Below are 27009 nucleotides of genomic sequence, written 5' to 3'. Positions count from 1 at the left end.
TGGCGGTTCTGGTTCTCTTGACTTTTCCCTAAACATAAAGCTGGGCTCAATGTTCTTTTTTAAATCTTTCCATCTGTCAGAAATCTTCCCAAACACAAGATGATTGACTTCAGATAGTTTGGAGATCCTCTTCTGTATTGATTGGCAGCGATAATCAATCCACTGAGGTCATCACTGTCACCTTCATTGTATGATATGCTTTCGCAGAAGTGATAAAAATGATTATTATCAATAAAACAAGTGACAGTAATAGTAACTGGCTGGAGTAAGAATTTATTCTTTTAGTTATTTATTGTCATGATTTACGTGTATCTCATCTCTGCTTTAAATAAAACATTGTCGCCACCTGCTGGCTTATATTTTTTTATTTTAGAGATTTTATACAGTTATATTACGGAGCCCTCCAGGTGATTTTTTAAATTTATATATGTCTAATTTAAAATGATAATCAAGAAAATATTTGAGGATTACAAGTGTAAATAACTTTTTTTGCTGTGGATTATTTGTACCTCATTTTAATGTTTCTTCTTAGAGATTTCTGTGATTATAAGACTGCAATGACTTTAACAAATAAAACATATAAATCAATGTGGGTTCGAATTAAGCTCATCTGCTAAATCAAAAGGAGATTTTGAACATAAACATTAATAATTATTCCCACATTTTTATTAAAATGTTTTTTTTTATCAGGTTGGTGTAATATTCTGATATTAAATGTATGGTTTTAAGTAACAGTAGGCTAAAATGATTGAAATTAACATTAAAAAAGGTTTTCAAACGTCATATAACCCACAGATGAACCGACATGTTTTACCTATTCATCATTTGACCAGCAGGGGGCAACATGAGCGCCTGTCTACTTCCGGAAACGTCATGTTCTGACGCTTCCGGACATCATGGCGTTCTGACATCATGGCGGCTGTAGAGCAAACACGAGGATTACGCGAAGGAAGTGTGTTTTAGCCTTAAAAAAGCTCTCACAAATGTTAATGTAGAGTGTTTTTGATTTAAAATAATCTAAAATGAGCGACTTGTCGTCCGTGGGTCTGTCGGACTGGCTGGTGAAACAATGTAAACATCTGGGGCTCAACAAACCCACTGCGGTCCAGGAGAACTGCATCCCTCCCATCCTGGAAGGTAACCGCTCCTCTGCTTCAGCCCAGGACACGAGCTGCATTTAGCCCACATTTTATGGTTTAAGAGTGAAACGTAAGAGACGTTCAGCTCTTTTTAAGTCCAATCTGCAACAGATCGACCAACATGCACTAATGAGATTTACTACAATTATTTGTTTGGATGGTTTTAATGACCTCATTTTGTCACGTTTAAACTACAAATCTGGATGTATTTTGTTGCATTTTATAGACCAGAGGTCTACAGTTATTTGCCTTTATTGGTTTGACCTTTTTTAAAAAAAAGAAACTTACCATTTTTGATAAATCTAGTTCAGGAAACATTTAGCCATTTTTAAGAAAATTTCTATCATTTTTTAGGTTTTAAAATAAAAAAAAAAATAGAAAAACTACAGAGAAGTTTCTGTGAGATGTTGAAACTAATGAAAATAAAAAAGATTAATACTTTACAACTTAATGCCCCCCCAAAATAGATCTAAAACAACTTACAGTGTTTTTGAAGTAATGTTTATATATGTGTCTGTATGTCTTTGGTGGTAAAAATATAGCTTTATAAACTCATGATGGATTTGTCTTTTATTTCAGCTTGTTTAACACACAATCTTATTTTTTGTTTGTCAGTTTCAAAGTTATACAAGTTTAAAAGGCCGTCAGTTTTTAGCATTTTCAGCAGAACCAGTCGCCTTGCGTTTGCTCTGGTTTTGACCCAGATCCGTCTTTTTTCTCAGGGCGCGACTGCATGGGCTGCGCCAAGACAGGAAGTGGGAAAACGGCGGCCTTCGTGTTGCCGGTGCTGCAGAAACTGTCGGAGGAGCCATATGGCATCTTCTGCCTGGTTCTCACTCCTACCAGGTCAGAGGTCACAGATCCCCACCAAGTCTTGTCTCAGCATATAAAAAGCATTTATAATTGAAGTTTTTAAAATACAAAAATATAGATTATTGTCTTGACATTTCACTCTGAATAAAGCCACTGAAAGAAAAACAGTTGAATAGGAATATAAATATGAAGTGTTTTGTTGTTTACTTTCTATCCAGAAACCACGTTCTGAATTATTGTTTGTGCAGGAGGATCGACTTCTACTTTTCAAAGATGTACTGTCGCACAATTTGCCCATCAAGTAGCACCTTTAATTTAAAGTGACAAGACGCCTTAAAACAGAACTGAGCTGACTAAAATCCCATTATCTGAGAATTATTTTGTGCAAAAAAAAGTAACAAACATGTTTGGTATCGCCCATAGACTGATCCCATACGTCACCATTAAAGCAATAAAACCTCTACAGATTCTCTATTTCTGAGTTTTTTTTTTTAAAGCTTATCATGTGATGTTACGCAGGGAGCTGGCCTATCAGATTGCGGAGCAGTTCAGAGTCCTGGGAAAACCTCTGGGTCTGAGAGACTGCATCGTCGTCGGAGGAATGGGTAACTACGTTTAGTCAGAACCATCAGAATCCAACGTCACTTGATTTCTGTGTTTAAATGAAGAATGAAGTGGAAAATGTGGCTCCCAGTTTAATTTCTGCCTTGAGAGTGACTGGTTTCCTGTGTGGCTTCATCTGGACAGACATGGTGAGCCAGGCGCTGGCGCTGTCCAACCAGCCTCACGTCGTCGTGGCCACGCCGGGTCGGCTGGCCGACCACATCCGCAGCTCCAACACCTTCAACATGAGGAAGATCAAGTTCTTGGTGAGAAGCAAAAACATTTGATCACTGATGGAACAAAGATTTAAATCTGTTGCAATTAATCAACCAATTAATTAATTGCATGAAAAACTGAGAGGAGCTCAATAATTTACGTTCTGATTATTAATATTTTGTAAAGAGCGGAACAGAGTATTATTTATTGATTTTATTCATGCTTTCAGATGTGTTTTTAATTTCTGATTTATTTTTAGTTTTTGGTTGTTTTATGTTGGAGATTTGAAATATTTTCCATTTCCAGTGTTAAGTTTTATTTATAACGTTACTCGTTTTTATGACTGCGATCCTGCATTATAGTTAAATATTTAACTTGAAAATGGTGTCAAAATAACAATATTATTGCTTATCACAATCATTGGAAAATGTGATATCCAGGCAGGTCAAATGAAACCATTTTTGAATATTTTACATCACAGAAACACGTTTTGCTGGATAATAAATTGTCCCAGAAGTTACTGCCATAAAAAATAATGTTGTTTTAATAAAGCAAGAACACATTTTCAAAGATTAATCAACTTTTATTTCTAATAAACATTAAACACTGGAACCGGAAGACATTTTAAATATCAAAATAAATTAAATGACAAATATGACTAATTATAAAGTCTCTGTAAACAAAATAGTTCTTAATAAAATGTTTAGTTGATTTCAAAGCAGCAGACTGAAGAGTTTTATCCTTCAGTTTTTGATACAAAGAGAGAAAGTTATTGAAATTGTTTTAATTTATCATCCGATTAATTGATTTATTGCTCTTGAAGCTGAAGTCAGAAACACATAAACCTGAAGCAGGTTTGTTTTTGCCCACTTTGACTCTTTTCGTGCTTTATTGTGTTTTTCTGTCAGATTTTGGACGAAGCGGACCGGCTGCTGGAGCAGGGCTGCACCGACTTCACCAAAGACCTGGAGGTGATCCTGAGCGTCTTACCGGCCAAACGCCAGACGCTGCTGTTCAGCGCCACGCTGACCGACACCCTGCAGGAGCTGAAGAGCATCGCCATGAATAAGCCGTTCTTCTGGGAGAGCACGTCCGAGTGAGTCGACCCGACCGTCGTCCAGAACCGCCGGCTCCGCCGAGCAAAGTCCAACTTTATCAGTTAAAGTTTCAGCTCAAGAAGAAACCTGGAAACTTTTGAGTCCAATTTAATCAAAATACTCCAGATTTTGCTGAAATTTGGAGGTAAAAAGTGTCGACTCAGCGAGGCTGAATGCAAGATTTGTAGGTTTCTATTTGTAAAAGGAAACTAATATGTATTATTTTCCCTTAACTTCACAAATATGGACCAGTTTGTTTTGGTCTTTCATGTGAAATCCTGCTAAATACTTTGATGTTTTTTGTTTTTGCTCTGAACTTCAATTTAAAAAGGAGTTGAGCGAGAAAACTGCTATTATTCTTCCACTTTTTGTAAACTCTTGAATTGTGATGGTTTTTAAAAAGGCTGCAGCTTTCGATTACTTCTGCAATCGATCATTCTGACAATTAATCAGATTATTTTTAAAATATTAGGAATATATAAAAATGCAAATGACCAAATAATTAAATTGAATGAAAACAGGATTCTGTTGGTGAAAGCTTAATGTTTTGTAGCAAAGCATCAAAAATGCCCTTAATATCAATACTGATGTTTGATTGTTTTGATTAACTGATCAGTAACTGAAAACGTGCTCAAGATTTTTTATTATTATTATTCTTTTCACATAATTTGAACCAGATGAAGTTAAAATTGAGAACATTTTAGTAGAACATATTTACAGGCAAAAAGTTTTTAAAAGAAAAAGTATATTTTATTGACAGCTTTTGCTCTGACTGTTTAAATTAGTCTTATTTTAATAACCGATTAGTTGTTGTTGACGTTGTTGCTGGCGTCAGGACGCGGACGGTGGAGGAGCTGGACCAGAGGTACATCCTGACTCCAGACAAGGTGAAGGACGCGTACCTGGTCCACCTGATCCAGACGTTCACAGACCAGCATGACGACTGGTCCATCATCATCTTCACCAACACCTGCAAGTAAAGAGCCACACAGTTGAATTATCCTGCATTGATCAGGTAGAGAAAAATTAATCAATATATCATTTCTTTAGGAGCTGCCAGATTCTGACCATGATGCTGCAGGCGTTCAACTTTCCTACAATCTGTCTGCACTCCATGATGAAACAGGTCAGAATAATTGATCAGAAATGTCAGTAATGACGTCAACGGCCAAAGCAGCATGTTCTGATCAGTTACACTGCAAAAAAAAATCAACATTTTTTCCAAGTATTTCTGACCCAGTTTCTAGTGCAAATATATTAGTTACCTGAAATAAGACAGAATTTACCCACAAATGATTTTTCGGCAACATATAGGAGCTTTATTTCAGTCAATAATTTCTTAATATTGATGAAAAAGCAGTTTCATCAATGGCAGATTGTTTCACTTTTGGGATCTTATGAGTAAAAACATTTCCCAAACTACAACTTTTTCAATAAAATTAAGGGCTTATTACTTAAAACAAGCTCCTACGTCTCGCTAAAATGTTACTTTTAAGTTTATAACATTTTAAATGTACTAAGTTATTTGCACTACAACTAGAGTTTGTGTTTTTGCAGTGTACTCTCGCCTGAGAAATGGTCATTTAAAATAAATGGCCACCATTTTGTTTCTCCAGAAACAACGATTCGCCAACCTGGCCAAGTTCAAGGCCAGCGTCTATAAAATCCTGATTGCAACGGATGTGGCTTCCAGGTGAATTACGGTCGATTGGACTCGTTTCAGGACGGTTACCGGGTTTGTTCTGATGGTTTCTGTTTGCTCTGACTTTTAGGGGTTTGGATATTCCAACAGTCCAGGTTGTCATCAACCACAACACCCCAGGACTTCCCAAGATCTACATCCACAGAGTCGGGAGAACAGCGAGAGCAGGTAGCAGGCCGGTTCACACTAGCAAACGTCGAGGCGGCCATGTTTAATCTGAACTGAGTGATTGGGTGAACTTGATGAATAAATGCCAGTTTTGATTTTTTTTTTCTTGTAGGGAGGAACGGCGTGTCAATCACACTGGTGACGCAGTACGACATCCATCTGGTGCATTCGATCGAGGAGCAGACCAGTAAGTCTGAACGTTATTATAGTAAAATAAAAACTAAAATAAATGAAAATATCATAGTAATGGCGGGAAAACTAACTGCAACTGTACTGTGTGTTTATAAAATAGCTAAAATGTGCTGAAATTACAGATATAATAACCTTCTAATGTGTGTTTAATACATGTTTCTGAAAATGGTATCTTTTGTTGAGTATTTATTCCCCAACTAATGTAGATAAAATCAAAACACTTGTTAATTTTTAGGTGCAGAATTAAAAAAGGTTGAAGTATGAAAACACTAAAATATATCTAATTATAATAAATCTAAACTTTTCTTTTTTAAATTTAAATATCTGAAATATTGCCCTGATTTTTTCTATTTCATCCAGTTTTCTCTCCACACCGTTAAGCAGTTATAAACAATAGTGACGAAATCTTAAAACTGCGACTGCTGACAGTTGCTCAGCAAAATCAATCAGTGGCTGGAGGACAGATCAGACAGATTTTATTTTTATTTATTTGTCCTGCAGAGACGAAGCTGAAGGAATATCCCATGGAGGAGAAAGAAGTCCTGAAGATCCTCACACAAGTCAATGTGACTCGGCGAGAGTGTGAAATTGTACGTTTTTCTCTTCGCATTAAGGATTTATGTATTTTGTCATCTAAAAAGAAAAAAAACATCTTCTAGTTGTTGCTTCATTGGCAGCCATGAGGTAATAATGTGAATTTCTTTAAAATTGTGTTCCAGAGGCTGGAGTCGACGGACTTTGACGAGAAAAAGGAGATTAACAAGCGGAAACAGCTGATCCTGGAGGGGAAGGTGACTAACGGCTGCACATATCACAGATCAATTCATTTATTAGTTATATAGCTCAGAAAGAGACGTGTTGATTTCAGTATGGTTCAAAGTTAATGAAAAATTACCTTTAGCAAGAACCATTTTCCATATTCTGAGTTAAAACGTCTTGTTCCACTGGCAGATCATTTCATTTGTAACTATTAAAATTAATATTAAGACATTATTTACTTTAACTCCTATTTCATGCTGAAGTTACTTGTAAGATGGTTTTAAATCACTTTAAGATGTGTAGCCACAGTACACGTTTTGCTTCAAAATTAAATCACTAACAATATATATTGCGATAGAAATGTGATCAGTGCTGGCAGATAAAACATCTGGAGGAATATTCGCTGCTTCCAATCAGAACCACACAGCATTCTGGGGGATGTAGGCAGAGGAAAAGCTTTAACTGCTCAGCCTGCCAGCTGGAATCCACTAACTCCACTAACTCACTCTAGCAACTAGAGAAACTTACAAAAAAACTAATCCATAATTATTGATATTGACTGAAATGAAATGCTTATATTGTGAAATGTTTTCAATCCTATAAAGTTCCTACTGCTGTTTTTATGGACATTGAATCTATTTTCAATTTTAACTTTAATAGTTTAAGCTACTGGAGGAGCACAAAACATTTTATTTAACCGGGTGAGTTATTAAAAACACATTTTACAATAATGAGCAGCTCAGTTTTAGTTTTTACTACAATAAATAAATACATTTAGGAAATCTGTATCTTTAAAAGATCCAAAACATAAAAAGGCCTCCAGACTGTCGCCTTATTAAGAGTTTCTAAATGTCTGGCTCATTAATTGTTTTCTCTTATTGGTCAAAATCATTTCCAGGGTCACAAATGGCCACTTTAAACACCCCAGGCTTAAGCAAAGTATTTTATTTTTTTAAACTGAAATGCCTCAGTGTAAATAAGTCAGTAGGATCTTTTATTTACCGTCCTGTCTGCTGCTGAGTGTTAAAGTTGCTGCCGTTGATTTGCCGCGTCAGGACCCGGACCTGGAGGCCAAGAGGAAAGCCGAGCTGCAGAAGATCCGGAGCCAGAAGAAGAAATTCAAGCAGAAGATCCAGGAGAGCATTCAGAGGCAGAAACACGGACAGCTGAAGAAGAGAAAATGTAACAAAAAGGCAGAGCTGACCGCATTGTAAGAGCTGCTGCCTCTGTGTGTATATATATATATATATATATAAATGTTTTATTTCTATATGCAATAAAAGTTCAGATCGCTGAAGCTCAAATCGACCACCTTTATTGATTCAGTTACCAAGGGAAACACCGTCTTGTGATAAAACAGCACTGCAAAGAATATCCACTGCTTCAAACACTATTTACATCACATTAAATCCACGAATTTAATCTCTGAACTCAAATTATTCAGATCGGATGCAGATGTTTGAGCAAATCTACTGAATCACTTCTAAAATAAAAATCACAGCGCGTTTCAACCGACCGCCGCTCCGATGATGGAAAAACAACAAAACTATATTAGGGCAGCGTTTTCCATTAAAGCTGTCAACATGTCAGGCCTTCGGTGGAGCGGGTTAAAATAATTTATAGCACAAATGAGAGCCGGATGTCAACAAAAACTGAGTTAAACGTCATCTACCCAGAACAGGATTGTCACATGTCTGCAGACGTGAGAAGCAGGTGAGGACTACATTCTTACAGGAAGTGTCGCTTACAAAAACTACAATCCCATCAGACGGTTGGAGGACACAAAAGTCCAGGTGAGGGAAGAAAAACGGCGTCTGCCTCCTTCCTGTAGTCAGCAAAATGCTACAAAAGAGAAATCTTTGTAAAAATGGGCCAAAAAACACAACGCCACCCGCTGATCATGATGCACACAGCAGCAACTGATTGAACAACAAAAAGGCTCTCAGATCTCCAGGAAGCTAAAACATCATAAATCTCCAAAAAGGAATAAAATACATAAAACAAGCAGAACAGCTTCAGACAAATCAAAACCACTGAAGGTAAAATAAACTCTACCAGCCGGTTTTCACTCCACAGAGAAGGAAGGTGGCTTTTAGTCACGACCAACATAAACCTCGCTGATTCAACAAAACCTCCTTTCTGTGGCGGCCATCTTGCTCTAACGGGTCGTCAGATGCTGGTAGTTCAACTCCTGACTACATTCATGGCTGTGCTGCAGCTTTTTATCTGAAGGTTGAATGGTTTCAGGCACTGATTAGTATTTTTATCTTTTTAATTCATCCCGCCGTCATCTGATCAGAGCTAACGGCGTTCCTGCTGGTCAGGACGTTTTTAAATGACAGGGTTAATCGTGTCCCCAAATTACAACTCCACGGTAGTTTGGCCGAACAGCCACACCTTTTCTTTATGAATATTTTGTTTCTGAACTGGTTCCTCCCTCAGCCACCTTCCTTTTCTACCTGTCAGTGGATCGATTGCCTCGTCGTTTCCCTCCACACTTGTTCCACTCCCAACTCAAGCGGGGATTCGTTGATCGGGTGTGGAAAAAAAAAAAAGAAAAAACACTTTCCCCCCCGAGGAACCCCTCAGCACAAAGCGTTTAAGCATTCGCCAATCTAAGCACAGAGTACAGTTAAAAATAAATCTGGTCATGAAGCCAAACGCCAACAACCCCCCGCTGTCGTGAGATTACAGTAGGAAAAAAAGCCTTAAGCTGAAACATCAAATGACACCGAGCCAAATATTCACTGCTGGTCATGTTTTGATAGTTTCACCAACTATTATTTTTTATGCAATTTTGTGCTCTGTGGTAAGAAAGGTATTCAGAGAAGAAAAACTGTCCCGTGGCGGTCACCACGTCGGTCGGCGGGATTTGCGTCTCATGCCTGCCTGAAGTCCGCGCGCCGCGTCCGCCGCCGCCTCGCTGGAGACCTTGTGACGGCGCTGGCGGTTCCCGAGGCAAACGAAGGCATTTCGACGTCAGACTGGAGTGTTCCTGCGTCCTCTGAGAGGGAGAGTCGACTGCTGCTTCCTGCGGAGGCTGCCGAGGAGTCCGGGCCCGGCGGGGTGTCCTCCCCTGACGAGCCGAATCGTTTTTAATTCTCTGGGACGTTGAGGCAGGTTGGCGGTCAGCCCGCCTTCAGGTGAGGTCGGGGGGAGGGAGGGTCATTTTGTTTCTGACACAGTTTCTGTCCAAATTGTTAGTTCTTCAAAATTCCACTGATTGGCTTTGATCCTGGAGCGTTTCCCAGAAGCTGCGGGTGTGGACGGACGGACGGACGGCTGGGGTTGGGGTTTGGGGGAGCGGAGCCTCTTGGATTCTCAGGAGAGACCGCGGATCTCTCGTCTGTTTCCCTCAGCAGCCCGACCTGATGCCGCCAGATCCTCGACTTTCCTCCTTCACTCAGCGCGGGCGTCGCCTCCCGCCTCTCTCTCTCTCGCTCGCTCGCTCACGCGGCCTCTTTCCGTCTCGCTGCCCGTCTGTTAGCGCTCTCTCCTTCTTCTTCTTCCCTCCCATTCTCTCGCTGGTCATCGGTTTGGTTTCGCTATCCCGTCGCTTTCACTTGGTGGTGCTTCGGATGTAGCAGAGGAAAACAGGTATCCATTTTATGTTTTTATTATTTCCCAGATTAAAAAGCTGATGAACTAAGCTCAGCTCAAGCCTAGCTCCCTTCTTCAGGCAACCTGGAACACAGAAAGCCGCTTTTCAGATTGATTTTGGTTCACTATGTATTTAAAGCTGCAGAATGTAACAAAATATATTTTTAAAATGTCATGTTGTTACAGAATGGTAGGAGAAAAAAGAAAAAGCTATGAAGCTCCTCTGTCTCCCAGTGCTAATAGGAAGCAACCAATCAGAATCCAGAGGCGGGTCTTAACGCTGTCAATCATTCCTCTCTCCCCTGTGGTCTCTGATAGTAGCTAGCATAGCTTGTTGTGAATGCTCAGGCTAGTTAGCATAGCCACTGATGGCAGCAGATAAATGGTTTTCCTGCAACACAAAGCCGTTTCTCTGCCATTAGCACGATGAGCAGCGAGTACATGAGCATGATTGACAGCTCTGAGACGCCTCTGGGTCTGATTGGCTGTGTTTGGTCAGGAGCATTTCTTCAGACAGCTAAAGGATGAGCTTTTCACAGATTATTTTAAATGTTTTAATCAACGTAACAAACTGCAGCTTTAAAGTTTATTTTGATTTTAATTAATACTAAATCAAAAATAAAAGACATTAATACTCATGCGATCACTTTAAGCGCAAAAATCATCAGTTAGTTTTATATTTAATCAGCTCACTCTACTATCAAGATGTGTTAAATGAACTGAAGAGAATAAATAAAGGACCAAAACTTATACATAATGAGTAACTTTGGTTGAGTTGGTTAAATATTAAATCATTATTTTTTTAGTAAATTGTTTTATATTTTCTGATTTACACACTGGCTGGTTAACTGCATGACAGCTTTAAACAATTTACGCATTTAATTATTCATATATTTTCCAAATTAATTACAGATCTTTGTCTTTTCAGGAAGCACCATTATGAAAACTTAATATTGATATCAGATATTAATACTAGGTAAGAAATCAATCGGGTAATTTCATAAAAGGAAGCTGAGAATTTGCTATACTTTTCTTGTGTCGCATCTCAATTCATTTAAAATATTAACTGTTTCTTCAGTTGTTCCTTCACTGACTGAGTCACTAACTGATTAAATAAACACGTTAGTGAGCGAACTGCAGCGACTTACACTTTAGTACTGTGACAGTCCAGTCACCCCGCCATGCTGGTACGCACGTTCACCCTGGTAAGTCGAGTCCTGGGACAGAGCCACGTCGATCTGGGACTTGAACTCATCGCCCAGGTAGCTATCCTGCAGAAGAAGAAGACAGGAAGCATCAGAAACATCAGCCTGACTTCCTAAACATCAGCATGGTTTGTTATGAGGTGAATGGAAAACACATTTCCCAGATAACGAGGAGTTCACACAGAAAATGGATCATTTCCATCTCAACCACATGGATTTATAGAAAAGTTACTTTCAATAAGTTTTTAATATCTTAAAGGTTTCATCTTAATGTCAACATTAAGTTGAAGTCTTCATGTTTATTCTTTATTAAACAGCAAAAATCCCCAAGTATATTACAAAGAGCCTTAATTCATGATTATCCAATAATTATCCAAAAGAAGTTTTTTTTTCTTTTGCTCTAATGTTAAGATACTAAGGATAAATAGATATATTGTGCATTTCAAACTGTTTTTTTTGTTTAATTTGTAAACTGAAATTCAACCAAATGTATCCAAACATCACAAAAATAAATCTAAAAGACCAAAAATAAAGAAGAAAACCCTGAAGTTGAGATATGTTCTGTGAAGAAAGGTAGATGTGGTTAAATCCTGAGAATCTGGATTCACCTGGGACAACTCTGGCTGGGAGAGGCCAGGTTGGCTCATCTGAGAGGGCTGGCTCATAGAGATGTAACCCTGAGTCAGCGGCCCCTGGGAGAAGGACTGGGAAGCCCCGTCCTGGCTGGCCTGGCTGTTGGGCCCGTTGCCCTGGTGACCCGAGCCGCGGACCCGCTGCCTTCCTCCACGGCCAGGTTTCCCCTTCATGGCACCGCGGCCTGAAGACGAAGGAAGAAACACAGAGGTGAGAAAAAATAAAATCTACAAAACAACCGAGAAGGCTCTGGCAAAGACACAAAAGAAAGTAACAAACTGCGAATGTAATAAACGATGCATCAAATTATCAGGCGTGAAAAACCAAACACTGGAGAAGTTTCCATGTTTTCCTCTTTGGCCGTAGCGAACTGCAGACGCTCCAGTGTCTCGTTTCATTTCACTCCCTTAAAGTGCGAGAAGCTGCAACAGCACAGAGAAAGCAGACGTACCTGCAGCCGGGCCGTTGGTCTGACCCAGATAGCTGGGCGGAGGCATCGGGGGCATCACCAGGTTGAAGGGTATCGGGATGTTCATGGCCGCCATCTGACCCGGCCCGGTTCCGATCATCCCGATCTGATCGTGAGTTTGGAAGTACATGTTGGACGGACGTCCAGCTGAAACACAATTCGGCACATGAGTGGAGGTCAAACGCAGACGACTGTAGAGACGACCCGCGACGTTAAAACGGTGAGTAAATACCGGCGCTGCTGCGGTCGTAGGCGGAGCCTGGGATGAGCGCCTCGCGGGCGTCGTACATGGCGGTGCTCATGAAACGTCCTCCCTAACATTCAACGCACAACAATATCAGTTCTTTGAACCCAAACACCAGAGGAAAACTGAGGTTTCTGATGAGTAAGTCCCGGACCGGGTTGATGGTGTTGACCAGTTTGCGAGGCTTGCTGAACTGCATGAGGCTCTCTCTGAGGTTGTTGAGCGGGCCCTCCACCAGAACCTTCTGCTCCTTGTAGTAGTTCAGCAGGTTGTTCCACAGCGGCTGCTTGGACAGCGCTTTGGGGTTCCCTACGATGATCACTCCGTACCTGAAGCACCCACAGGACAACGGGTTAAAAGCTGAGACAGAGAAAATAACCTGGATATTTTAAATAAAAATAATTACTGACGTGGCTTAGATGCGCCTTAAAAAGAGTAAAAGGGTCATTTTGAATTTATAAACCCTCAATATTATGGGCCATGCTGCAAAAACACAAAATTACTCTTAATTTAATCCAGAGATCAAAATATTAAAAAATATGAACCAGAGTTTAGGCCACTGACCAATAAAAAAAAAACAAGAGGCCACATTTTAATTATTTTAATCAATTAGGACGACGTGATAATTTCCATGTCGATCATTAATATTTTTTGAAGAGCAATTTTAACTCAGTTTATGTTTTCAGTTGCGCTCTGCAAAAATACAAAATCCTAAAGTTTTTCTTGTCTAGTTTCTACTGCAACTATCTTAGTACACTTGAAATAAGAAACTAAATTAAGTATTTTTTTAGCAAGAAATAGGAGCTTATTTAAAAGCCAATAATTCCTTAATATTGATGAAAATGTATTACCTCTGCTGGCAAATTATTTCACTTTTAGCATTTGAAAAATATCTGGCTATACGTATAACAATCTGTGAATCGTACTGGTACTTATTCATCAATATTAAGAAATTACTGTCTTATTTCATGTGTGTTAAGATATTTTCTCTAGAAACTAGAGCAGAAATTCTTGGTGAGGTTTAGTTGTTGGGGTCTGCAGTGTCTCTACTTACTTTGCTCTGGTCAGCGCCACATTCAGACGCCGCGGGTCGTTCAGGAAACCGATGCCCTGATGCTCATTGGCTCGAACACAGGACAGGATGATGAAGTCCTTTTCTCTGCCCTGGAAGGCGTCCACACTGGCGATTTCCACTTGCTGTCCAGAAACAATACAGGTGAAGTTGATAGAATAATTTTATTAGTCTCCCATTGGAGAAATTTAACCTGGAAGCAGAGACAAAACTGCAGTACAGCAATAAAAGAAGCCCATCCAAAAGCACAGTAACCATGAATAAGTACATAAAAGCACAGATGTCAGATCGGAGGCACATCCCCATAACCACTTCCATTCACGTCCAACACATCCTCGATATTCTGCTCTTGGTCATCGTCTGGACCTCCTGCTGCTCTGTCCGCCACTGATCAGGTACCAATCAATCAATGTTTCAGACGGTTATATTTGCACAGGGGAACCCTGAACCTTCTCCCAGAGGTCATGAGAACATATTCTGATGTGAGCATTTATGATGTTCTGAGCTTGTCTGATGGTAGCCTGGAGAACATTGATCCGGGGTGTTGATAATCTCACTTGCCATCTTCACCAGACTCTGAGTTTTTTGTTTAACAGCAAGATTTCCAAACGGTACCTGGTACAGCTTGGTGTGCAGGGAGCCGCTGAACTGCATGTACTGGACCAGGTAGGAGCGCTGGCCCTCGTACGGCGTGATGATGCCGATCTGGTCCGGTTTCGCTCCTGCCTTCAGCAACCTGGTGGTGATTTTCTCCACGTTTGCTGCCTCGGTCCTGAAAAACATCAGCTTTATTTAAATATCCATCTTAAAAACAGAGGAAACAACAAATAAATTGTTACAGATTGGATCACAAGTTCTGATGTAAAAAGAGCTTAAGCTGGAGGATGAATTGACCCAGCGATAAACAATAATATTGTTGTTTTAAGACCACTTTCAAATGATGAACGTTGGCGTCCTCAAAGAATAAGAAACTTTAATTTTGAAAAGAACTGGAAGTTATTTTAAATATAAAAAATAACCACCAAAAACATTAAACCATCTTATTTACTGCACAAACACGTCTTTTACCAAGAATATTTAGTACACTTGAATTAAGACAAACTAACTAATAAGAAGCTTTTCAGCTTCAATATTAAGTAATTTTCTACTTTAATCAAGCTCCTATTTTTTGCTGAAGTTACTTTTTAATTTTACTTAGTGTTTGGCAGTAGAAACCAGACCAAAAAGAAGTTGGTAAGATTTTCAGTTTTTGCCATTTAAATTGGATTTTAACGCCTCTGTAAACAAAATTGCTCTTCAAAACTATTAATCATTAATCAAAGGACATTACTGAGCTCATTTTAATTTATTTTAACTAATTGCTTATTGCGATCTTTATGACAACGGCCTAGACTTTGATTCATATCCTCAAATATTTTTGATCTTTGGATTAAATTATCAAAAGCAATCAAAGAAGATGGCTGTTGGTACCTGTTCAGGTATGATGTTCCAGAACTGGCAATCTCCTCCTGACCCTGAGTCACGTAGAAGAACATGGGTTTGTCCGGCTGAGGCCACTGGAAGTCGAAGCCTTTCTTGATGCGATCAGCTGGGAGAAAGAGAGATTCGCTTTTCTTAATCTGCCAATCTGCAGGAGGAACCCAGACATGTCAGGAAACCAGATTATTTGGGCTCACCGGCTGTAACGCCGTTCTGCAGGGAGCCCTCGTAGAAGATGTTGGACGGGAAGGCGCTGAGAGCCGGGTGCATGCGGTACTGGACCTGCAGGCGGATCGGCCGGATTCCCAGCACCACCAGTCGCTCGAACAGAGACTGAGACAAACCCGCCTTTGCCGCTTTCTTACACATCACCACCGGACCCAGCTGGCAGTGGTCGCCCACCAGAATCAGCTGCAAAACAGGCGAGTCGGGCTGCTGAGTCCCCGTGTGGAGCAGAACTTCACAACCAAAACGGGTTTATACATGTTTCCTTCAAAACACCTTCAGGGTGTTTTTAAGTCTCTTTTCATCAGGTGAATGAAAATATCCAACTGTAAATTATTGCTGTTTGAATATTAAACACTTTCCTTGAAATCTTTCAGACTCTGATTTAGCTCTCAGAAGAGAACGAAGGTTGTTTCTGTAATGAAGCAGCATTTAGCATGGAGACGGTTGTTTTGCTGCATTCCTGTTATGGTACCTGCTTTGCTCCCAGCACCACCGGGACCATGCACTCCGGCTCGGTGGCCTGGGTGCTCTCGTCGATCAGAATGGACCGGAACTGCATCTTGGCCAGACGGGGATCTCCGGCTCCAACGCAGGTGCAGCAAATCACGTCAGCGTTCTACACAATGAAGAGGAGACAGAAGATTGATTCCTTCCGTCTGTACACCATCAACACAATATTCAACAAGCCAAATTAAAGGCGACCCTTTATTGTTCCTTGAACGAGTTAAGATGCATCTGCAGGCTGAACTAAACCTGTTCATTTTTTTTTTTGCACAAATTCATTTTTCACTGATGATCAGTTCTGCCTATTTTGAGCTCCATTCAAAATGAAAAAAAAAAAAAACACCACACAAAGGTGAATTTTCCAGAAAAGGTCTTATCTTCTTAATGCCACCTTGAATGAGATTTAAGGCCATAAAACCTATAAACTATAAAACCTCGGGTTACTTGGGGGATCCTGCTATGTTACAATCAAATTTAGGAAAAACTGAAATTTATGTTTGTTCTTCTTACGCTCCATGTGGCTCTTTGAATGCGTCAAAGCCTTGCATGGGTTGGCAACAGAAAAGAGCTAAAAGGTGAAACAACCAGCCAACTGGTGTTAAATTCCTACTAACTCATGACGGGACTAAATCAGGTAGCTAGCAAGAGTAGATTAGCAGCTAGCTAGTGATAGCCTCAATCGGATCAAGTCACAGAACACATCAAGATATCTGCGCACGACTCAAACTTTTTCCTGACACAAAGGTCCCGACAGAAAAACAGCAACATTTTAAATTAAATAGTTGTGCCACATGAGGGCAACTTACTATTTACTTTATGAACTTCCGACTTTTTAAGGATGCAGACACCATGAACAAAACAGAGTTTATTTCACAGTCCGTCACTGTTTTGTGGATGATCTTATTTTTCACACACAGAGAACCCTGAGCTCTCACCATGAGCAGCTCCCTCTCGGCGGTGCGCTTCAGAGCCCGGTAACGCTTCTCGTCAGCAGACGACAGCTCCCCGGTCTCATCCTTCAGCTGCTGCAGCTTCTGGAGCTCCGGCATGCTGCAGAGACCGAGAGGATATGCTAAAACTCACCCACAGTTCAATGCTGACCCCCATAAGACAAGCAGCTTCAATCAGCAACATTTACATCTGCAGCAATTACAAATATCAGACACATTCAGCTGAACAAATTTTACATTTATTTAATGGTTTTGATTTCAGTTGTTTTCATAATCTAACATGATGGGTCCCAAAGAGTTTAGATCAACTACAAGAAGATGAACAAATGACCAAAGACTTATTATGATGATTATCGGGCTGCAGCTAGCAATTATTTCAGTTTAAATATTTTATAGGATAAAAACCAAAAACCAAATGAAGCTAAAAATGCAAACTCAAGAGTTTTTACTAAAACACATTTACAGAAAAAAGTGTTTTTATCTTAAATGCAAAATGTTTCTATAAAGTTTTGGCTTCATTACTGCTTTGAATATGTTGCTTTTTTAGCCAAATTAAATTAATCTGAGTCTGTTCAGTCCAGTTAACTATTGATTCGATTAATTAATTGTTAGCATTTTCTAACTTAACCAGAACCAAACATGATTGCAGCATTCAGCTTCTATGCACCACAAATCTGGAATAAACTTTCAAAAGAAGCTGGAACAATGAGAGCCTTTAAATCTAGACTAAAAACCCACCTGGTTCCCTTAGAAACATCATCAACTATCTGATGTGCAACAATGGCACTCCAAGATGTTCTGACTTTATATTTTAGTGTTTTACTGAAGTAAAGAGCCTTGAAATGCCTTACAAATAGAGTTAATTGAAATGTGGTTGATTGATTGATGAATTAATTGACATAACAACAAATATTAAAACACGTTTAAGCGTTTGAAGCTGCTTCTCCTCCACTGACCTGTCCATGTTGCTGATCTGGTTGTGGAGCGCCAGGAAAGACACCGGAGACTCGATGGCCTCCCGGCTCTTGGCGCACAACCTGACGACCTTCAGGCCGGTCTTGTCGATCTTCTCCGTCAGCTGATCCACGGCGATGTTACTGGGAGCGCACACCAGGACAGGTCTGCAGGACCAAACACAGAAACAGTAAAACTGCTTTTGGAAGCCATGGCATCTGGAGGGCGTCTAAATTTAAGGATGATGCGTCTCACCCGTTTCCCTGTCGGGACAGGTGGTACACGATCGTGGCGGAGGTGACGGTCTTCCCGGTGCCGGGCGGCCCCTGGATGAGACTGAGCGGCCGCTGCAGCACCGTCTTTACAGCGTAAACCTGAACAAAGGTGCCGTTTTTAATACAAATAAACAATAAATGAGAAAACTACAACATTGGACGTAAATAATGGAGGGTAATGAGAGTTTGACTGACCTGTGAGTGGTTCAGATCCGGCAGGCCTGGAGCAGTGAAGCGCTTCGGCAGCTGGCACTTGATGGTGACGTCTTCGACCTCGTGACCCAGAAGTTTGTGGTAAATGTAACCGGACACAGAGGTTTCATCGACAGCAAACGTCTTCAGGGCGCTCTGCATCCTGAAAAAAAACATCCAAAAAAAACAAAAATGACTCCAAGTCCAGATGTGCAACCTTTAGCTTTTAAAACCTCTTTAAAATATTGCCGCTGAATTGGAATCAATATTGATATTTAAATTAAGACAAAGTTGAAATAATCACCGGAAGCTGCTTCACACTACAGCCACAACCACACAGACTTTACACACTGATATGCAGCTCAAACTAATATATAATTGTAAAATAATTCTAAATGAATTATGTAAAACATTTTTTTAAAATTCTGTATTTTTTAGGCATAACTTTCCTGAGGCTCCTGGTCATTTAAATTTGCAATGGGACGGTTATAATGGAAAATGAATTGAGAAATACAATAATTTTTCCAGAAAATAAAAGGATATAGTAAAAACTGAACAAACCAGAGACTTTTTCAGATTGCTAGTATTTTTATAATTTAAATTAGGAATGCACTGATTGCAGTTTTCTGGCCGATCTATTAAAAAGCCTAACTTACCAATTCCAATTTTGGTCGATACCATTTTTTGTCTGAAATGCTGCTCAATATATCAAGAAAGTTGCTGAATTGGCAACAATGAGGTGGCTATTAGATGTAAATGTGCAGACATAACCCGGTCGGCCGGTTTGTCAGTCAAACTTCTCTCACAGAAAAAAAGAAAAGCACTGAGGTTGATTTTTAGATTTCTACAGAGGTTAATAACATCGGTGGATAAGATCGGCCGATCACTGATCTCTCAAAATTAAGGCAATCAGCTGGATGATAAAACGAAGCACCCCTAATTTAAATCTTTAAAAATGTCACAAACCTGTCAAAGGAAGTTGATTTCCAAACAAAATCCACTTGGAAGTTATGAGGGATTTCCACAGGCGCTCCGACGCTGCTGCGCAGCTCAATGGCGATTTCATCCCCATAGTCTTTAAAAACAATCTATTAAGGAAAGAAACAACACAGCTGCACTTTTAACATTTTTTAGACATCACATTGATTTGTTGAGCACAGCTGGGATCATAAAGGATACTGTCGGGGACTTTGATGACGTGGCCGATGCCTTTCCACAGAGGAGCCAGATCTCCTTTGTAGCGCAGGCAGATCTCATCGCCCTGCATCAGCCGCATATCTGGGATTCACCAAAAACAAACAAGTTACCAACCTGTTTATGCTGAAAAGGAACAAAAACATCAGCCACGCCCTAATACTCATGACAGCAAACTCGTGGAAAAATAAATAAAATAAATAAAAATGTAGGGATGCCACCAAAAAATGCAGGAAGGAGGGAGGCTGCATGCAAGTCTGATGACTGAGGGGATTTTGGAGGGAGCTACAGCGACACCACAGAACCACTGGAGGAAACAACGTCAAAAGCATTACCACCTGAATCCGTCTTGGGAAGTGTGAAATATGCAATCCGCTTTTTGTTTAACCCCAGGTCCCACCTGACGGTTATATTGTCTTGAGTCTGGAAAAGAAAACAAAAAAACAACTGAACATCTGTAGAAGTAGAACCAGTAAAGCCACAGGTGTTTAAAAATAAAAACCAATGTGAGTTTTTCTCATGCGTTTCTCTTTTTGCGGCGAGAAACGATGCGACGGCAACCAGGGCTGCTGTGTTTAGTTGCAGGGGAAGCGAATTCAGTCAATGAGATTTTTTTCCCTGCAACGTTTACACCCATCAATCAGAAACTCTTCATACTGTAAGTCGACCTTCTCAATACGATGGAGACGTTTGAGCCTGGCGAACAGAACCGACTGCGGTTTCATTAGGACTCAACATAAACTCAGCTGAACGCTGAGTGGAGAAATAATCGCCATTTATTAAAACTACGCCTCATTCATAACTCCTCACCTTTAGTCATTGAGGATTCTGTTTTAAACTGACGAGACACACAGATATAACATTAAAACATTACATTAAATACTCTAAGATGTTTCTCGTTTAAAGTAATTTTGGTGAATATTGCACACTATACATTGTTATTTTCCACGTATAGTAGAAGTGGTAATCTAAATAATAAGGCCTATGGTAATTTGTTTCAGTAAAGTTAATATTTTCTTGTTTATTATTATTATCTTTCATTCTACTTAGAAATTGCGAAACAACCAAATAAAACAAAACAAACAAACACAGCTTTATTAAATGATAAGTCTGTCATATTTAGATAATTTTTGTGATGAAATGATTCCAAGCAGCAGATAAGAGGGTTTAGAAAACTGTTGGAGAGTAAAATCAATTTAAAAAAATCATTATAAAGGAAAACAAATCAGCTGCACTTTTCAAAAATGATGCCTTTTTTGGATAGCTATACGTCCTTAACCTTATACTAAACTCAAACAACAATGTGAATCATAACAAATATCCTAATAATCATAACAAAGTTATGATTTAAACTCTCCTCCTCCTGTGTTTTGTACCTGTGACTCCTTTAGCTTTTTGTCGTAATCAGCCTCCAGTTTGACCAAAGGGCCGAAGATGTTCTGGTACTGGTAGGCGTCTTCGTAGCGCAGCAGCACATGCTGGGGTTCCTCATCCACTCCGGGTTTCTCCAGGTCTTCTAAAGTAGCGCCAGGATTGTCCTTAAAATAAAAAATAAAACACAGTCAGACCGAGCCGGCCTGTGAATCTAAGCAGCGGAGGGCATTTCCTGCAGCTGCAGGAAGCTCTGAACGCCTCGTAAAGCAGCTCTGCTACCTTCCAGAGCTCCTCCAGCTTGTTGATCTGCTGGGCGGTGATCTGACGGGCGCGGAGCTGCTCTTGCTCTGACGGGATCTTCACCAACCAGGACAGGAAGCAGCGGTCCTGGATCAGCGGCTGCCACTGGGAGCTGTCCCAGTTGATGTCTTTCAAGCTGCTCTGACTCGCGCACGGCTGCCTGCACGCGAAAATTAAATCAGAAAGTAAATATTTAACAAAGACAATTTAATAACTCAGTGGATATTTTACAACCTACTGTGCGAACACAAACTGTACGGCCCCAAACAACAAGTGCTTCGGCCTGCAGCTGCATCATGAATGAATACAGACGTAGCAAACTGAACTGTAATCTGAAGGCTCCCACTGAAAAGCTTTTCACTAATCTAGATGCAATTTTGTCTTTAGAAACAAATTAAATCAAAGTAGTTTTTTTTTATCTTTTATATCAACTTCTCAGATTTTCTTGCTCTGAAAAAGGCGGATAAAATATAATTTCCCAGATTTTGAGATACAAAGGAGAACAATTCAGAAGCTGTTAACTTTGATTATCTTTGTTAGCTGCTAACAAAGATAATCATAATTAGAAAACCAGAAAGTTCTTAGTGAGCTTGTAAAGTTAAAAGGACCAAAGCATCATGCAGCTTCAGCACCGCAGAGAAAACAACTTCAGAATATGAGTAAAACAAAGCAGGGCTGCAGCTAACCGTTACTTTAGTGAATCAACTATTCTGATGAGTAACTGAATAAAAATCTGGCAGAGTTTTCATTTAACAACTTGGAGCTTTTTGTATAATGTTAGAAATACATTGAGAGACGAAAATAACCAATTCAATTTTTTTTTTATAAAAAAGTGGACATTTCATTAGTTAATTAGCTGAAGCTAAAATTAAGCCACTTGAGGAGTTTTGGGTAAAATAAAGTTGATTTTTATATTCAATACAAAATAGAAAAGACATTTTGAACATTTCTGACTTAATTTCTGTTCTTCAATTGATTTTTCAGCCTCTTTTTCAGTCAGTATACTCTAATTAATTAATTGATTACTACATTAGTTGACAATTATGTCAATAATCAAATAATCTGATTAATCGTTTCAGCCCTAAAACACAGTTTAAGTGTTTAGAAACACCACAAAGTGATCAATGTCAACGTTTTTTGCAGCTCGGATAAGAAAAAGCTCATTAAAAAAGTTAATTGCAACTTTTACTGGAGAGGATTTACAGGAAACCGAGCGCCCTTCTGATTTAATACTGTATGTTAAAGACATTTCATTGTTGCTGTGATATTCACATACAATGAGATCAAAAAGTGGCATCAGAAAAAGGTGAGGAAGCTCCAAAAAATTATGCACGAAAACTGGAGCACAATCATGTGTGGATGTCATGCACATTTTCAGCATATTGACGAATAAATCTCCAAACTGTAAAACTAAAATACAACACAAAATATAAGTGAATAAGATCAGCCGTTTGTTGGTTTGTAAGGGGCAAAGGTCAGCAAGTGTTTAAATATTCCCACCCATTTTTAATTCTGCAGTGGAGCATCTTTTGACAGCCAGACTGAGGCAACCGAGGCGCAACACGTCACTCTGCAACAGGTGTGTAAACAAAGTCCAAAGGAACCAAAACCAAAACTACTTTTCAGGTCCAACTTATCTTTAACTTGCCTGAAGCAAAATAAATACAACTTTGTTCACTTAAACAATTTTTTTTTAATTAACCGATATGTGGCAATTAAAAAATACTTAATCCCAAATAGAAAGTAAATATAACTATTATTATACAGTTTTCTTTCAGAAATCAGAACGTTTCTGCTCTTACATCAAAGTTACATCAACACCTACAGTGTTGTCACAGTTCAGTTGCCTTCCTCGTTTCTTTTTCTATTAAAATATCATTAAATTCATTATTTCCCATGACAGAGAACCAAGTAGTGGATAAATAAGACTGTTTGAGGTTAATCACCTAAACAAAGCCTAAACCTGTTTTAGGCGCAGATCTGGAAGAGAAAAGAATCTAAAACAATCATTTTAGATTTTGACTATGTTTCCCCCTCAGAAATATACAGAACCTCACCATGTGGCTCACAATGTGGCTGGAGGAGAAACAAAGGACACATAAAGTCCCCAAAGATGCAGTTTAAAATCCCTGCTTTTCAACTAAGTCAGCAGAAACATAACTGTTCACTGGACTGTAGACAACAGATGAGATAAGTGCTACAATAGAAACCTTCATCATATATTGTTTGTAAGAAGAGTGTAATAGAAAGTTTAGGAGCAGTAATAAACCAGTCTCTGGATGATTGCCTTTACCTGCAGAGCAGTACCACCACAGAGTCGGCTTTAGCCGGGATGAAGCCCAGCAGGAAGACGTTGCGACAGCCGCAGTTGTAGCACTCCAGCACCGTTTCGCCCAGAGGCCCGTCTTTATGCAGTGTCACCTCTTTACATTTGGCCCTCACCATGTGGTTCACAATGTGGCTGGAGGAGAAACAAAGGACACATAAAGTCTCCAAAGATGCTGAAATAGTTACATATATACAGCTCTGGAAAAACAAAGAGCCCACTTCACCAAATATTGATTTCTGAACTCTTCCTGAGTTAAAACTTTAGTATTGTTTCTAAATGAATATGAACTTTTTTCTCTGCGTTATTTGCATCTTTTTTGTTATTTTGACCATTTCTCATTTTCTGCAAATAATAAATTTTTGCTTGAAATATCAGAGACATGTCAGTAGTTCATAGGGTAAAAGAAGAGTGTTAATTTTACTCAAATATGTAACTATAAGAAGTGAAATTAGAGAAACTGATTATTTTACGTGTTCTCTAATTGCTTTAAATAGCTGTAGTGTTTATTGACAGTATTCTATAATGCATGAATTGCTCTACATATCACATTTTAAGATTGTTTAATGACACAATATAGTAATTTAGAAATAAACCACACATTTGGTAATATTGGCTTCAATGTGACAGAATCAACAGAAAAATACACATCCATATTAGAACAATCTGACTGTTTTCATGCCAACATTTCCTGATTATTGATGCCACAGTCATGGTGTGATGATCTTACAGAACGTGTGATGATCAGAGGAAGATGAGATCACAGACCTGCCAGACGTGTTACCACGGCCGTTACAGAACCACTTCTTACTGGTGTTGCAGTACACCACACATGCTGGGTCATGGATGCCGCAGTAGCTGCAAGACAAAGACACGTTTCATCCCACACATCTAGATATTTAGCACTTTACATAATTTAATATTACATTATTTTAAATTCTAACCACAGCCTGGGCCTGCGAAACAACTTTACAAAAAAATATTTATCTGATTTGCCTGTTTATAAAACGTTAATGGTCAACTGCACAGAATTTAATAACATGATAAACTGCTCCACAGAAAGCCCCCTCTCATTATGCATCACTGTGACATTCACAAGTCAAAATCACAGCAGTGTGTGCTTTCAGAAAAAATGCAGGACAAAGGTGAAAAAAAGAACTGTAAAAAAAGGGAGTGTTTATCTGAAACAAATCTGCACAAAATAGTGAGTAAAGTTACAAATAGTTTCCAATAAAACAGATGTCACTAATGCAGGATGGTGATGGTGCTGCTACAGCCATGAGAAATAATTTAACAAGAAAAGAAATGATACATTTTTCTTCCAAGGATCAGACTGCTTACACAACAGCTCTGATTTATATGATTGTTAAGAAAATAACACACAGAATTTCCCTTTAGTGATTTGTAAACTACATAAATGTTTGCAATCATACAAAGAAGCGTGATGTTGGACCACAGATCATATAAATCATGCTATATCCAGTCATCTTGGAAGACCAGTTTCCTCTGTGAATCAGTTTTAATTGCATCATCATTGTAGCACAATTTAAAGCCAAAACCTATAAAACTTTAGCCTTATTTATACTCCCTATTCATAGTGGTTATATAAGAGAATTTACATTTAAACTGCTTGGAAGAAGCAGCTGGGAGAATGAATCCAGTAACACTGACGTGCAACAAAGAACACGTCTGATCAGCTGTTGCATTTGTTTACATTTCTAACTAAGTGGAAAGACTCCCGGATGAGTATTTTGTGCCACATATCTAAAGTGTTTCAGGGATTCCCCTGTGTCTGTCTGAGCTCTGGGTCTCCATCATCACTAAGGCTGCACAGATATATCTTAAACACAAGAAAAGCTCTACATCACTCAACATGTTATTCTACTGAAAATATAGAACACAAACAATGGATGCCAGAGGAAAAAAGAGGACAAGCAGAAGAGATTATGTTTCTCAGCTCGTCTGGGAATGCCTGGGGATTCCCCTGGAGGAGTTGGCCTGAGAGCCTGCTGCTGAGGCTGCTGTGCCCACAACCTGACCCCAAACTAACCAAAACTAACAGATCGCTGATCAAAGACCAGAAGTTTAATCTGAAAGGTGCTACTTTAACATAGTTAGAAACATAAAATGTGTCTTAGGTTTAGGTGTCAAAGAGGATTAAGTGTCAGAGGAATAATATGGGGAAAAACATAGCAGTAGAACATCCCAGGATGTTCTGGTTCCTCTCACAGTACCTGCATGCGTGTATTGGAAGATCTTTGGTGTAGTAGGTGTCTTCTTCGTCCTCCTCAAAGTTGAGCTCGCCCAACAACTGGCTGGTTTTGGCCACAGAGTCATCCATTCCTCCATTGTGAAGACCCTCATCAGGACCATTGATCTGTTGAATGCGTAAGAAATAAATTACTGGTCCATTTTATGTGCGATTTTCACCTTCCACATGCGGTTTTTTCCCCCATAAGCGCCATTACAGATAACTATATTTCCCCTGAGCACGAGTTTCACCTAACAGGTTTACTTATGATTGAGTAAACTTTCTCCAGAGAAGATGTTCTCTCATTGAGAACAGTAATTCAGCCTCCAACATGTGGTAGAGATGATCATTGTGAGACAAACTCGGTGCTAACAGACCAGCTAACGGCTGAGGAAGGCGCACATTGAGGATGTGGACACGTTGACAGATTGTCAACGGTGAAACTACTGTCATCCCAAACAACTGGAGACATTTCCGTGACTCTGTTTTGATTTAGGTGTTAGAAATAAGGAAGCGAGACTACTGGAGAAACTTTAAAGAGCGTACTTAACGGTCTTCGCAAACGTTAGCTTAAGCTAAGCTAAGGAGGCTAGAGGTTTTAATAATAGCGGGCTAGCAGCAGCAAGCTAACGTCAGCGCCGCGCCTTCTGCTAAAAATGAAAGCCTCGAACCTGTCCGTCCAACTGGCTCTGGGTCTGGCCTTGTGTTTGCGTCTGGCTCGGAAGAGTGAAGTCGGTGAAGTCGTACTCGGAGCCCTGGGTGTCCGCTCCGAGCAGCTCCGCTTCTTCGGTGTCCAGGAAGGTGAGGGTCTGGGAACTCGGCCCGTACGCCTCCACACTCATTTTTGTGCCTTAACTTTCGCTTTAGTCTGCTGTTTCCGGTGCTCGTAACAGACGACTAAACAATGCGCAGTGTCTATTTGTTGATTTATCTTTCAGAAAGCGTCACCAAGAGTCCGAATTTGAACCCAAACAAAAATGGAAACGATCAGAACCTCGATAGCTTCAGCGGGACCAACAGCCCAGCGGCGGTGACGAACTTCCCTGCGCCGCGCAACGTGTGACGTAACC

General features: G+C 39.7%; 2 protein-coding genes across 4 annotated transcripts; one reads left to right on the top strand and one right to left on the bottom strand.

Annotated features, from left to right (window-relative positions):
* Nucleotides 1–877: 877 nt before the first annotated feature.
* On the top strand, nt 878–7903 carry ddx49 (DEAD (Asp-Glu-Ala-Asp) box polypeptide 49). The gene is made up of 13 exons (XM_055049636.1): nt 878–1137; nt 1862–1985; nt 2472–2557; nt 2700–2821; nt 3680–3867; nt 4704–4844; nt 4919–4994; nt 5485–5561; nt 5641–5738; nt 5851–5925; nt 6432–6520; nt 6650–6721; nt 7745–7903. Exons 1-13 carry the CDS (start codon nt 1023–1025, stop codon nt 7901–7903), a joined length of 1422 nt encoding a protein of 473 aa, XP_054905611.1. The 5' UTR covers nt 878–1022.
* An 85-nt stretch (nt 7904–7988) lies between these two features.
* upf1 (UPF1 RNA helicase and ATPase) lies at nt 7989–27009 on the bottom strand. 3 transcript variants are annotated; one of them, XM_055049608.1, is made up of 24 exons: nt 26611–27009; nt 25923–26065; nt 24457–24546; nt 23656–23823; nt 21342–21522; nt 21065–21226; nt 20024–20111; nt 19674–19772; nt 19461–19569; nt 18498–18657; nt 18283–18401; nt 18030–18194; nt 17059–17173; nt 16092–16235; nt 15589–15802; nt 15383–15500; nt 14528–14684; nt 13895–14037; nt 12995–13169; nt 12829–12910; nt 12579–12743; nt 12103–12311; nt 11438–11560; nt 7989–10373 (listed from the first exon to the last, which is right to left on the bottom strand). In XM_055049608.1, the coding sequence occupies exons 1-23, from the start codon at nt 26779–26781 to the stop codon at nt 11441–11443; spliced, it is 3297 nt and encodes a 1098-aa protein (XP_054905583.1). In that variant the 5' UTR covers nt 26782–27009; the 3' UTR covers nt 7989–10373; nt 11438–11440. The 3 variants fall into 3 exon arrangements, with proteins under 3 accessions (XP_054905583.1, XP_054905588.1, XP_054905598.1); XM_055049613.1 differs by having other exon boundaries at nt 7989–10261; XM_055049623.1 differs by having other exon boundaries at nt 20027–20111.

This window comes from Poeciliopsis prolifica, unplaced genomic scaffold (genome assembly GCF_027474105.1).
Source record: "Poeciliopsis prolifica strain line A6 unplaced genomic scaffold, Auburn_PproV2 SCAFFOLD002, whole genome shotgun sequence".
Classification (NCBI taxonomy): Eukaryota; Metazoa; Chordata; class Actinopteri; order Cyprinodontiformes; family Poeciliidae; genus Poeciliopsis; species Poeciliopsis prolifica.
This window is presented reverse-complemented; position numbering and strand designations above follow the sequence as displayed.

Excerpts from the sequence above, each read along its gene's own strand:
- ddx49 (XM_055049636.1), top strand. The coding sequence starts at position 1,023 with ATGAGCGACTTGTCGTCCGTGGGTCTGTCGGACTGGCTGGTGAAACAA. Across the intron at positions 1,986-2,471 it reads CTGGTTCTCACTCCTACCAG|GGAGCTGGCCTATCAGATTG; the intron begins GTCAGAGGTCAC and ends GATGTTACGCAG. Across the intron at positions 4,845-4,918 it reads ATCTTCACCAACACCTGCAA|GAGCTGCCAGATTCTGACCA; the intron begins GTAAAGAGCCAC and ends TCATTTCTTTAG.
- upf1 (XM_055049608.1), bottom strand. The coding sequence starts at position 26,781 with ATGAGTGTGGAGGCGTACGGGCCGAGTTCCCAGACCCTCACCTTCCTG. Across the intron at positions 19,773-20,023 it reads TCCCAAGACGGATTCAGGTG|ATATGCGGCTGATGCAGGGC; the intron begins GTAATGCTTTTG and ends GGTGAATCCCAG. Across the intron at positions 17,174-18,029 it reads CAGATCAGCAACATGGACAG|CATGCCGGAGCTCCAGAAGC; the intron begins GTCAGTGGAGGA and ends CGGTCTCTGCAG.